This window comes from Limanda limanda, chromosome 17 (genome assembly GCF_963576545.1).
Source record: "Limanda limanda chromosome 17, fLimLim1.1, whole genome shotgun sequence".
In the NCBI taxonomy this organism is placed as follows: domain Eukaryota; kingdom Metazoa; phylum Chordata; class Actinopteri; order Pleuronectiformes; family Pleuronectidae; genus Limanda; species Limanda limanda.
In genome coordinates, this window is record NC_083652.1 from 13653239 (window position 1) to 13666919 (window position 13681).

The following is a 13681-nucleotide window of genomic DNA, read 5'->3' on the forward strand; positions in this document are numbered from 1 at the left end:
ACTCTCACCGTGAAATCTGCTTATATGTTTAGAGATGTGCTTTAGTGCCAGAAAACCACACACATGTACACACACATCCAAAGTGCATGGCAGACGAGGAGGACGCTGAGGGTAAATGAATAATGTGACTGATTTTGCTCGGGGTGGGGAGACAGGGGACAGTTGAGACGGATACAAGGCACCATTGAGGATTCGCTTTCTCTTATTCCCCCGGCATCATCCCCCCCATTTTCCTGGTGCCTCTTGCTGCTGTCACAGCTGCAGGGTGCACGCCTCAGAACGCCGCAGCTTTACGGCCTCGACACAAAAGCCTGTGACACACGACAGTGTCGGCTCAGTGCGGCCTGAATATATACGCACAACAAAAGTACATTGATGCAGAGCCGAGCATAAAAGTCCTGCAGCTGAAGTATTAATGCAGCTACGATGCATCAAGACATTTTGACATATTCACAACTAGTGACACGTGGTTCAAATCTGATTAAAGTCAGTGACTTGATAACAAGTGGCTTCAAAGTGTTGTTCAAGCAGAACCCCAGCTGTAGATCTGACAAAGTCGTGTGACAGGCTGAGACACAGTGGGGCTTTGAGCTCAGTGCTAACTTCACAATGATATCATGCTCTGGATCGACTATATGGCCTTGCTGACTTTAACTAGATATGATTTTTATTTTTGTTTCTTCGTCTGCTGTAAACACAGACTGACGCTGATGAGATTTAAAATCCATTTTGCAGGCGTTTGGTCAAAAGACAAAGTTTCAGCCAGACTGAGGATGGGACCTGGTGTCGGTGATTCAAAGTCAAACCATCACCAACGGCAACAGGGTTCATCCTCAGAGAACCACGAATATCTGTATGAAACTTTGAGCCAATCCTGGCAATGCTGAATTAGCAGGGAGGGTGAAAACTTATTAGAGAGTCAGAAATCACTTAGGTATAACTTTATTTACTCTCATTTCCAGTCGTTATTTCACTACAGGCCAAAGATGTCAACCTGCTGGTGGCCCCAGAGTAAAAGGGATTCATCCTCTGGGGACCATGAGTCTATGGGAATCAGCCTGAGGCTACATCCATGTTTTCAAACTAAGTTAGTCAGGACCTCAGCAGCCATGATGTTAGTCTAACTAAAAACCACTCAGAGATGTGTGTCCAGATCATTTGTACCAACTCAACTCAACAGTTTGAAAAATAATCTCTGAATCATTTTAATGTTGTTTTTTCAGAAACTTACTGAGTCAACACAACTAAGGAGGAAGAATTAATAAGCTCAGAGGTCACAGCTTCCACCCGACACTGAAATCAGGACATATGAGACACCTTCCGAAAAACAAGCGGGAGTTTGATTCCAGAACAGCAGCAGAGCTCAGCCGCAGGTAACTGAACTCTCCATCCCACCAGGGACCCTTCCTCTAATACCCCCCCCCCCCCACCACCACCACCACCAACACCCGCTCAGCCCCCATATATCAATTTCCTTTAGATGTCCCCCCTCACACAATCGAAGTAACTAGATTCTTTCCTTTGGCTTGCAAGCGGAGATATGAAGCAGAACACACAATGGGCTATTCATTAAGGTAGCCACACACACACACATACACACACAGACACACACACACACACATACCCAGAAGTTCTTGCATATAAATTCACATACACACATTTAACACACAGCCGGTACCCCGACTCACTACCCAGCTGCAGGGAGAGCCAGTCCAAGCTCTTACAAACCCCTGAAACACAGACACACACACAAACACACACACACACACACACACACACACACACACACACACACAAACGCACACACACACACACGCACACACACACGCACTAACACCAGTCACTCAAGGACAGGCTAACACTAAAGAATAGGAACTTCGATGCTTTGAGCACAAAGGCAGGATTCTCAGATGTTCAAAAGGGGGACCTTTTAAAATGTAACACGGCTGCGTTAATTTACTAAGGAGGAGGAAGAAGAAAAAATAAAGCATCAAACAGTTAATTATTTTGTTGCCTGTTTTAACTGGATATATAATTCATAGTAATCACTGCTGAGGGATATTATATGAATTATTGAAGCTTATACATTTAAAAGGGCTGAAACTTCAAAATCTCTGATTTGCACTTACGCCCGACCTTCGACCTCCTGGAGGAACTCAAGCTTGAACAAGGCTTTTATGGTAAAACTATGAGACAGAGTTGATTACATTCATAATAACTTAATAACGGCAATAACAGCAGCTCCACCGGATCCTTGTGCAAGCTTGACCGAGTCACTTCACTCAGGGAGCGGCGACAACACCTGCTCTGTCCTGCACAGGTGCATGCAGGGAAATGAGAGAGGAGGAGGAGGAGGAGGAGGAGGAGGAGGAGGAGGAGGAGGAGGAGGAGGAGGAGGAGGAGGAGGAGGAGGAGGAGGAGGAGGAGGAGGAGGAGGAGGAAGAGGAGAGTGTGTCTGGGATATTAACCTGCTTTTAAAATGATATTCACTGAAATAAACACATGCAAGAAGACACCAAACTTCAACTTCAACACGTGCATTTTGAACTGAATTTCAATTCTGTCTCACAATCCAACAAAGAGGGAATGGAAATGAAAAATAAAGATAAAAAGGTGATTTCTGAATAGATTAACTTTTGTGAAGAGGATTTTTTGTTGCACTGAGTTCGTCCTCTTCCGCAGCTGCAGCCTCAGCGCCGCCATTTTAGCTCAGATACAAACGCTGTGAATTTCAAATGAGCTCTTGGCTGTCAGCCTTGTGACACAGATGTAGCCGCTAGCAACCGTTTCCAAATCGAGTGCTACAGACGCATCCAGGCCAAGATGTTCTCATCGATTCAACAGAAAGTCTCTCCAATTAGACCGTGACGGAGAAACTCCTTAAAACAGAACAGGGGAGAAACATGGAAGAGAGGAAAGATGTGATATAAGAGTTTCATAAAAGCAGAGCACCAGTGTTTTTAATCTAGTTAAGTGAACTGTAGGGACTCAGCTTGGTGACCTTTCCGATCAGGGATCAACCATCGACCTTTGTATACCCCCCAGTCTTTTGCCAGGGGTCATCTGTATTCTCTGACCTCTCCCGTCTGCAGGGCAACATTTACACAATCACATATTTGGAGATTTATTTTATTCTTGCCCCATTCGGACGCGTCCCGGCCTCCTATGGGTCAGCAGGAGTCACCACGTGGGGGGGTTTGCCTGAACCAGAAAACAAACAGGGCGCCGCTCCCTTTGCCGAGGAACGCCGGGCCTCCATAACACACACAAAGTAAACCCGGCTTCACGTCGGACAAGAGCATACATCCCACAAGTATACGTTGGACGTTATACAATACTCAAAATAACTATAGCAAGTAAAAGGAATTGTTGATTATAAATGTAATGACCAGCTCCTCCTATTTCACCTAAATCCACTGTGCCTCATGTTAAAGTTGTTGAACAGTTGTGTATTGTTCACTTCTTGTCGATAGTGATGTCATCGGGCCGAGGTCAGCTCAGTAACGTCCTGTCCTCTGTGGGTTCACACAGGATTTGAGTTTCAATTTTAATCTGTTTTTTGTTCTGTGACTTGATTCGTTTTTTTCCTGCAGCGTTGTGTTATCATGAATCTCCAGTGATCGAGATCGTCTCCTACAGAAACAGAATCTGTGGATTTGTGACATGTGACCTGAATACATGAAGTTAGTGTGTTTACGGATGTGAGGTGACCCAGGCGCCCGTGGGGGGGGCCCCGGCCTCGTGGTCATGTTGGGCTTCTGCAAACCCACAACCTGCTGACCGTTAACTGTCACTCAGGCTGTTGTTCGTGTCTGTGTGTGTGTGTGTGTGTGTGTGTGTGTGTGTGTGTGTGTGTGTGTGTGTGTGTATGTGTGTCCAAGTCTTCTTCAAAACAAACTACATCATCTCTGTCACATGACAGGTTGTACCATGTTGTTCCTGTGTATGTGTGTGTGTGTGTCTTCATCTCTGAGTTTGTCAAAATAACACAATTTGTCCTTTTCTCTGTTCTTTTTTTTTATTTTGTAATTTTTTATATTATACATAGTTCAGTCAAAAGTAATTATTGTCTCAAATTATAGAAAATTATTTACTTAAAAAAAAAAGTTTGAGGGTCAGCAGTTAAATGGATTTTGGTAAATCTAATTTAGATAAAATCCTGCTTGTTCTTATGGATTTTTCAGTATAGTTTTCATTTCCTTTAATAAAGTTAATTAAAGATACTCAGTGGCAGCAGGTTACTAAAGTATGTATCTTAAAATTAATATAAAGCCCTGATGTTTTTGTTTCATTTTTTGACACGGTTACAATGTTGATTTATCTAATTTAGTTTTTAAGTTTATTGGAAGTTATTGAATTATTTTTATAAGAAACCTTAAGTCAAATGTTTAATATCAATTAGTTAAAAACATTTCTTTTACTCTAATTTCAGCAGCTGCAGAACAAGTTAAATAACATTTGTCCCATTTTTCATCAACACAAACAGAAAACAAATTAAAGACTTTAAAAAAAGTCTCGTTAGTTTATTTGTTTTTTAAAAAGCTTCATCTCTGTTTGATTAATTTCTGTATGATCGAGCTCTTGTAATTATTCGGACAAACTGAATGTTTGAAATGAAAGAGCAAGAATAAACTAGATCTTATTTTTCTCAGTTTTCCCACTGAAAGTTCTCATAAAAAAGAGAAAGTCTGAATAAAAAATATTTACATTTTTGAATTATCAGTGTAAATTATTTCAATAAAGATCAACACTTAAATAAAACCTTCTCTCTTTACTCTCTTTTAAACTCCATCACTTGACTGTAACTCAGTTCGGCCTTTTCATACCCTTTACTTTCTCTCCACCTTCATTAATTGTGCACACACACGCACACACACGCACACAATCACACACACGCACACACGCTCCAAATCAAACACTCACGTCAAACCGAGGCCCGGGCCGTAAATCCTCCGCGGCACAGGGAGGTGAATCCCCGGTGTGTCTCCCTGCAGCTCCCCGGGTGAGAGCTCCAGGAGGCGGCCGCTCCTGGAGCATTTCTCTCGGTATGTCAGTGTGTGGACCCGGGTGAGAAGTGGCCGTGCAGGGGGAAGACACGAGCCTTTTTGCTGCTTTTTCTTTTCTTTTTTATGTGCACAAAACTGCTGTTTGTTCCCCCCATCTTCTCGTTTCAGGGGGGTAGGGGGGGTGCTCGTTGTGATCACATGATTACACTTCACCTGAGATCTCCTAAAACAAAGGGCGCACAGAGCAGGAGGGGAGAGGAGGACGGGAAGAGGCCGAGAGGCGGACAGAGAGATGCTCTCATGGCCGGGACGCCCTCATCACAGTCGACATTCATGGGTCGGGGGGAAAAGTGGAGATTTTTCTTGGGATTGGGCGCCAGTGTGTGGCATGGGGGGGGGGAAACAAGGGGTCATTGTTGTACAGAAAAGCGTGTGTGTGTCTGTCTCCGTGCGGCCCGATGTCCCCTGTCCTCCGGAGCTGCTCAGTCCGAGGAGAGGATCCAGCTTCATGCATCTCCTCTGAGACCTCTAATCCATAGTCTAAATATTACAAAAATACAAATCAATATAAATCATCCACCTGTAAATTGATTCGTGCCATAACTACTTTAAAAATACCTTATATCTGTTTTTAAAATATTGGGATTTGAGACTGGCCTGTAAAAAATCGACATTTTTACATTTCACCCTTTAAACAAAGTGTAAAACTCACTTTACACTTTTCACTTCTTGGCCCTTTAGTAATGTTTAGAGATCATTCAAATACGTAAAATCTGCACACCTTTATTACAATGTGATATTTTCTCCTCTAAGCACATTTTATTTGACACCAACACAATTTGATAATTTCTGTGTTTTCAGACTTCAGCTTCTGATTGACTCCGAGGCTCAGAGCCCCCCCCCCCTTCTTCTCTCAGGCCTCTATAATCGAGTTCTCTTGATTTTTGTGGATCAATCAGACAGAATCTGGTGCTGCCTTGTTCCAGTTTCTGGAATCTGAAATTTAACTTTTATTTTCAGCTGAAGTTCAAATCTGTCGAATAGATTTTTTGGTCTTTAGAGGCTTTTTAAAAATGCATTAAGATGCTGCAGGCACAGGCTGCAAATTCAATGGTCATGACGTGATTTCAGAGTTTACATTTAAATTACGGCCTTAAATAGTATTGGTGGCCCTGCAGAGCTCAATGATCTGCAACTAACACAATATTTATATATTATAATTCTCATCCACCCCTCATTGTCCAACACACAACTTCAGTGACTTCGATAAAGTCACAAATTGTGTGTCATCCCTGGATTGTGTCCCCGGGAAAAACTTTTATCACCTTGCAGGGAGTTTGTGAATTTGGATGTCGTGCATATGTGTTGTAGAGTTCGTTCTTTAATTTTGCATTCGCTTGTGTTGTCTGTGTTGTGTTGAGCTGTGTCGAGCTGTGTTGAGTTGTGTTGTGTTGAGCTGTGTTGAGTTGTGTTTAGCTCCCTCAGCCACCATATAAACTTCCTCTCAAGTTAACTGAGGCCTTTACTGTGGAACTACACAACCTCAAATATATCCTACACATGTTTAGTTAAAACTACAATGAATATATATATATACATGTCACTATATGGAAAGTAACCACAGCAGGGATTGAATCTTACATAGCTGGCTTTGTGCTGCTAAGTGTTTCTTTATCATATTTTGTTATGTTGTTGTCAGTGTAGTCAAATAAAAGAAGATTTTGTGTTTATTGCCGTGTGTTGTGCTCTCTCCGCACCATATGAACACACTCAGTTGTGCAACTACAACAACAACCTGTAACAGAATATGCATTCAGCTGATGTGTGGATTCCCCCTTTTGTAACACAACCACATGCAGCAGGCGATGGTGTTAAAATGCATAGAACACAATGTATGAACACTGGAACCTCGTGTTCAGCCTCAAACCAATTTGAGAAAAAACTAAAAATTTCCTTTAGATATTTTTACACTTTTCTTTTAGAGAGAGAGGGAGAGAAGGGAGGGGGGGTGGATGGATGAGGGGGGAATTACATCCCTCAGCCAATCAGAACTATCAGAATCTGCATCATGTCGTTGTACTGCTCCTTTAAGACAATTTTTTTCAGGTCCCAGCCTCATACAAGGAGCTCTTTAAGCCCCGGTGCGACACACAGAGCAGGCATTCATACCCGGCTGGGGATCGAGCGTCACTTTGGAAACTCGGGAACTCACGGATTCTCGTGCTGAACCGGCGACCTCCTTTTCTCACTACTGAAGTAAGGCGCTTAGCATTTCCAACTCTTTCCTCTCTGCTGCCTCTCACTCCGAGGGTTTGATGAATGAAGCCCGGCTCAGAAATACACCTTCGCCATTAGAATTATGATTTTTATTGTTGTTGTTATTGTTGTTTCAGGGTGTGTGCGTAAGGGGACTGGAAAATTACTAATTTGTTTATTGTGAAACTTCAATGTCAGATTTTGGGATCATCTGAGAATAACCTGTTGCTTTCACAGTTTTTTAAATGTAAAACAAACTCTTTTAAATTTGCTTTCACTGTTTTTTATTATAGCGAATTTGCCATGAGTCGATTTCTCAGATGATTTCATTTTGATGTGTTGCTCATCATCATTTGTCAACACTGACGATTTTCCTATAACCACGGATCTTTTTTCATAGGATTCAGCCAAAGCAAAACTTATTAGTGGATGAAGAGGTTTTTACAAATTTGAGGAGATTGATAAACAATCTACAAACAAACTTTGCGCTGTTGTAAAAAAACTAATTGAAATAGGAAAAGTTTCTAACAAGCAAATTAAGGCCAACTTATTGTCAAATCGAGCAGCGGTAATGAGTTCACAGAGCCGGAATTCATTACACACAGTAAATATGCTCTGTAATGAAAATACTGGAACACAAAAAACATGTCTTCAGATAATGATTCACATCAGATTCGCTTTTACAAACTTTATTTGGTGAGTTAAGCGCAGAGACGAGTCGCTATTTTACATAATTTCAGAAATAACTAAGTTAACAATATATATGTTCAGTGACAAAAGGAAATTACCACCACTCAGTCCATTGACTGTTGACTTTGCTCTTTTTCATGAGACGTAATATGTGATTACAACTGAGTCTTGCAACCACAGAAAACACGTGCGTAAAAAGGCGTTCGGTGCCAATTGCGCACGAGGTTTTACGCACGGTGCCTCCGCGTTCCAAACCCGATGACAGCCTGTGACGTGTCCACGTCACAAACCAGGTGGCGAGCGACTGTCATTTATCATTAATGCGTCTCAGACAGAAGGTGAAGCTTCGACCACACGAAGCTTAATTAAACAGATGTTGGACTTTTACTTGTTGGAGCCACTGAAAAATCATTGGTTCGTTCAAAAGAGTGTTTTTAAACCAGTAGATGAAACAGAAATGTAGAAATTAATAATCATGTATGTTCATGAATGTTTTGTTAAAAGTAGATGACACAAACATGTAGAAATTAATAATCATGTATGTTCATGAATGTTTTGTTAAAAGTAGATGACACAACCATGTAGAAATTAATAATCATGTATGTTCATGAATGTTTTGTTATAAAGTGGTGAATCCTTTTTTATCCTCAAATATAAAAAGATGCCGTGTGAAGTGAGTGAGTTCCACCACTGAACCGACACAAGAAAACACAAACTCGGTTCTGTTAGTGTCACTGATTCCCCTGCAACATGATCCCGGAGTGGGGGGGCGAACCGGCGCCGCTGGTTCACGGGAATTTCGCTGATTCACGTCCAGGACGTAAAGCTCAGGGCACCGGGTGTTGATTTAATGGGTGAAAACAAGGACGCATTTTGCAGCCGCCGGTATAGACTCGCTCCTGTTCCACAAACACACACTGTGTGTAAGTCACACGCACGCGCGCACATGCACGAGGTTTATGTTTCCAGCGCCAGGTTGTGTTGATCCAGGGACTGAGGGGTATAAATCCAACTCTGTGCTGCCCATTACAACACCTGGTCCCCGGGGAGCCTGGGATCACTGCGGGCCCTTAAACAGTAGCTGTAAAGGGGGGGTGGGTGGTGTTGGGTGGGGGGGAGCTCTGCAAAGATCCAACTTATATAAAAAACCCAGACACTGAACAAAAAAATTGGAAATAAACTGTTTTGAAAAGGAGTTTAAACAATATTTTGCATTTTACTCACACATGCTGGATTTGCAGCCGAGGCCTCAGTGGAGCTTTTGTTTCCTTCCTTATTTCAGAGGGTAGTAAATGTTGACATTTAAAAGAAAACCACTGGAGACTCTTCTCATGACTGCGTGAATGCAACAGGGAAAATAATACAGATGCAAAAGTCCCTCAAAAGGCCAATGGGTTAAAACATCTGGGGTGGGGCCATCAAGTCAGTTTTTTGGGTTCTATTCCTCTGTGGCTCCATCCCTGATCCCACTGATCCAGTGATCCCAGTGATCCCAGTGATCCCAGTGATCCCAGTGATCCCACTAACCCTCACCTCTCTGCTGCAGGTCTCTGCTGCTGAAGTCCACTCGCGGGATCCCCGGAGGAGAGAGAGAAGGGGAAGTCAGGAGGGAAGCGCGTCCGTGCGGGTGAGTTTGGCGCAGAGATCTGTGCATCAGCAGGTAAACTGGGGTCCAAGGTGCGCACTGAGCCGCCTATGATACCAACCACCCGGATGGAAAGAACTTTAATGTGGAATCCTCACAGAGTCTTGCAACGGAGGCTGAGAGTAGAGACAGACTGGCAGTTTATATTATAACTTAGAGGAGCCAGAGAAGAGACAGGTTCAGATCAGCAGTCAGAAGACCCTCCGCACTCTGTAGGACCACCAGCAGCTCCAGGGACCCGAACAGCCACAGATCAGCTTTACAGGACCAGGCCTCTGCGCCCTCTGCGCCCCCTGGAGGTGTGTGTGTGTGTAGGAAGATGTCCAGAGACGAGCAGAGCCTGTCCGAGGTGGAGCTCAGTCCCGGCATGTCGGACGACAGCCGGTCCCTGTCCCCGGGGGTGTCCTCCTCCGGGGCCGCGGGGACAGGGGACTCGCAGCTGGACGACGCGTCGGCGGGCTGCTCCTCCGTGAGATCCGAGGACGAGGACGACCGGTTCCCCGCTGGGATCCGGGAGGCTGTGAGTCAGGTGCTCAACTGCTACGACTGGACCCTGGTGCCCATGCCCGTGCGGGTCAACTCCGGGGGCAAGAGCAAGCCGCACGTCAAGAGGCCGATGAACGCCTTCATGGTTTGGGCTCAGGCGGCTCGGAGGAAGCTGGCAGATCAACACCCGCACCTGCACAACGCGGAGCTCAGCAAGACCCTGGGGAAGCTGTGGAGGTGAGGAGGCATCTTTACTGTGATGGGTCACCTACTGTCCCCTTTGTGTGTAGCTAGGAGACGAGGACTGGGGGGTTGGAGGAGATCAGGACATGTAGGGGACAGTGGAGCTGGAGACACTCAGATATCTACCACATAGGCTTTTATACCTCTAATAAAAAGGGCTATATGAGTATTTTGGGGAAAGGGGTTCAGGAGAGGTAGGGGTCAGAATATTAAGTATAAACGGACAAAGCGTCTCTCTTGTTGTCCCCAATATTTCCCAGAAAACATGTTTTCCACGCTCTGAATAGCAACTCGATCATCTGATCTCTACCACCTCACCCCCCCCCCTTCATCATCCCCACCTCAAAATATCACCCCCTCCCTCACATGGATTTAACTTGAGGCCAGCATCGTGCTCGTAGACTCACACCTACACCGTGGTGATTAAATAGATTTCACAACTGCAGGCCCTTGTGCACGTGGAATATTCATTCCTCTACTTTTGTCTTAAGTCTTTCTAGTTTTTTCCTAATGTAATGATGGCTGTCATTTTCAAAATGAGTGACGACACAACACCCCCCCCCCCCCCCCCCCCCCATGTAAGTGTATCTGCGGCATAATGTTTTCTGTAAAATGTATCTGCTGTAAATTACTTAGTGTGACTTCTGAAAGATAAGTCTGATTTTCCTGCTTTTGGACACGGCTCAGCAGCTGAAGAGCCAGAGTCTATGTAGCTGCCGTGGTCACATGTCCCCGAGTCCAGACTCATTTCATACAACGTTTACTTATTGGCCATTTGAATGGAGCGACTGCGGCTTCCTGAGGGAATAAGAGTCGTTTTCAGAGACGCTCGGCTGAAAGTACAGCCTTCACCTCTGAACGTTAAAAGCACTAGAAGACTTTTCACATTATTTAAACTCCAATTTTATATTTCAAATATTCCCGAGTCAAGAATCCAACTGAATGTGTAAACTTCAGTCAGAACTCTTTGCTTCAACACTCACCATTTCCTCACCAGAAAGGTCAGAGAGGTTCAATTCATGAGCGTTGTGGGGATCCAGCATTAATTAGATGAAGACTCGACCTTGGGCTCAGGCCTGATTGGTTAATTGGCTCAGAGCCACGATGAGCAGGGAGGCTGAGGAAGGTCGGGGGGTTCTCATGCCATCTCCAGCCATCAGTGGTATTAAGTAGCTCAGGTCAAGTTTTCAGACAGGAAGCTTCTATGGCCTCATTAAGTCATTAGTATCCAGAAGTCAAAACCCCTGAGGCTGACATCAGATACAGCTGTGAAGAGGCGACCTGCTGCAACACGTACTGCAGCAACTACATCAAATAAAAAGTTGTAAATGATTAAATCCTCCTGTTTAATACTATATTTACAGCAGTGTGCGGCGTGTGTTGAGTTTTCTTGTCTTATGTTAACAAACGCCTCCATCTTGGTATCTTCTCTCCTCCACAGACTCCTGAATGAGAGCGACAAGCGGCCCTTCATCGAGGAGGCTGAGCGGCTGAGGAAGCAGCACAAGAAAGATTATCCCGACTACAAGTACCAGCCCCGGCGCCGCAAGAACGGAAAGCTGGGCTCCGGGTCCGGGAGTGAGGCCGAGGGCCACTCGGAGGGTGAGGGCCCCCACAGCCAACCCCGCTACAAGGGCCTCCACCTGGATGTGGCCCTGAGTGGGGGGGCCCGATCCCCTCTGGCGGACGGGCACCACCCACATGCTTCAGGTGTGTATGAACCTGGATGCAGCTGGGCAGTGGTACTCAGACATTTAATGCTTTTGTCTGCCAAGCTAAAGAGCTGTAACTCCATCTGTCTTGTGTCTACAGGTCAGAGCCACAGCCCCCCCACACCCCCCACCACGCCCAAGACAGAGCCTCAGTCTGGGAAGGTCGGAGACGGGAAGAGGGAGGTTAATGGGAACGGGGTCTCCCGTGGTCCGACCGGACCGGAGGGGGGCTCGGGTGCTCCGGGGTCTGGGAAACCTCACATTGACTTTGGTAATGTGGACATTGGTGAGATGAGCCACGAGGTCATGGCCAACATGGAGCCGTTCGATGTCAATGAGTTTGACCAGTACCTTCCCCCTAATGGGCACCCGGGGGTGGGGCAGGGTGCTGGGGGGGCTGCAGCTGCCACAGCCCCCCCAGCCTCAGCGTACACCTACGGCATCTCCTCCGCTCTGGCGGCGGCCAGCGGACACTCGGCTGCCTGGCTCTCCAAGCAGCAGCCGCCGCAGCAGCATCACGGCTCCAGCCTGAGCTCAGACCCGTCCAAGGCCCAGATTAAGAGTGAGGCTGGGGGGGCCGGGGGCCACTTTGCAGAGGCCGTCACAGCAGGGTCCCATGTGACGTACGCGCCCCTCAGCCTTCCTCACTACAGTTCTGCTTTCCCCTCGCTGGCCTCTAGGGCTCAGTTTGCTGAGTATGCTGATCATCAGGCCTCGGGGTCGTACTACGCCCACCCAAGCCAGGCCTCGGGGTTATACTCCGCCTTCTCTTACATGGGGCCCTCCCAGAGACCCCTGTACACGCCCATCAGCGACCCGGCCAGCGTGCAGCAGTCGCACAGCCCCACACACTGGGAACAGCCCGTCTACACCACCCTGTCGCGGCCATGACAGATAACGAATCCAGAGGGCACAGGTGCAGGTTCGGTCCCCAGGTCAGACCCACGGAGCTACGGCGGCCACAGCAGCAACAACAGCCGAGCTGCTGGTGTGGACGGTCAGAGCGCTCTGGGCTCTGGGGAGTGGGCCGGCACCGGAGGAGGAGCCTGGGGAGGCCCGAGGGGAGGAACCCCGTACGGCGCATCCCCGGACGCAGAGATGCTGTCGCAGCCAAAGTACGAGCTCGGCCCGTGGTGCTTCCGGAGCGTGGTCGATTATTAGGGAGGCGGACAGAGTAGAAGTTAGAGTGTGTGACTTTGACGGAGCAAAGTAAAAAACAAACACTCACCGAGCACTGCAGAGTTTCAGGTTAGATTCACAGCAGCACAGCCTTTGGCACAACAACACACAGGAAGTGGTCACAGGTGTAAAAGGTCATTGGTTTGTTGACTCACTGCGAATCAGAGGAGGCAAACTGTCCACCAGGGGGCCGGCAGGGACAATGGACCCCAATGAAAAGTACATCTGAAGATGTGATGAGGTCAGAAGCTTGACCTTCGTAAAGTAGAGTGGACTGTAGGGGGGGGGTCACTCTCATCTACATACAAGGAGAAATGGGAGAGACACTCATTTGACTGTGGCCCATTAACTTCTCCTTCATCAAACAGATGTAAGTTTGGTATTGCTTTTGGAAAACAATACAACAAATACATTCTGTTGGATTCTGAGGAACATTTGTCCAGATTTTATTCAAGTTATTGTGC

The 13681-nt window shown here is 46.2% G+C and overlaps 1 protein-coding gene across 1 annotated transcript; it reads left to right on the forward strand.

Annotated features, from left to right (window-relative positions):
* Positions 1–9919: 9919 nt before the first annotated feature.
* Positions 9920–12929, forward strand: sox10 (SRY-box transcription factor 10). Its single transcript, XM_061090608.1, has 5 exons — positions 9920–10320; positions 11768–12036; positions 12139–12221; positions 12264–12423; positions 12460–12929. Exons 1-5 carry the CDS (start codon positions 9965–9967, stop codon positions 12927–12929), a joined length of 1338 nt encoding a protein of 445 aa, XP_060946591.1. The 5' UTR covers positions 9920–9964.
* The last annotated feature ends 752 nt before the right edge of the window (positions 12930–13681 follow it).

Bases quoted from the DNA above. Each gene is read 5' to 3' on its own strand.
- sox10 (XM_061090608.1), top strand. From the start codon at position 9,965: ATGTCGGACGACAGCCGGTCCCTGTCCCCGGGGGTGTCCTCCTCCGGG. The intron at 10,321-11,767 runs GTGAGGAGGCAT...TCTCCTCCACAG, and splicing joins ACCCTGGGGAAGCTGTGGAG to ACTCCTGAATGAGAGCGACA. The intron at 12,037-12,138 runs GTGTGTATGAAC...TTGTGTCTACAG, and splicing joins GCACCACCCACATGCTTCAG to GTCAGAGCCACAGCCCCCCC.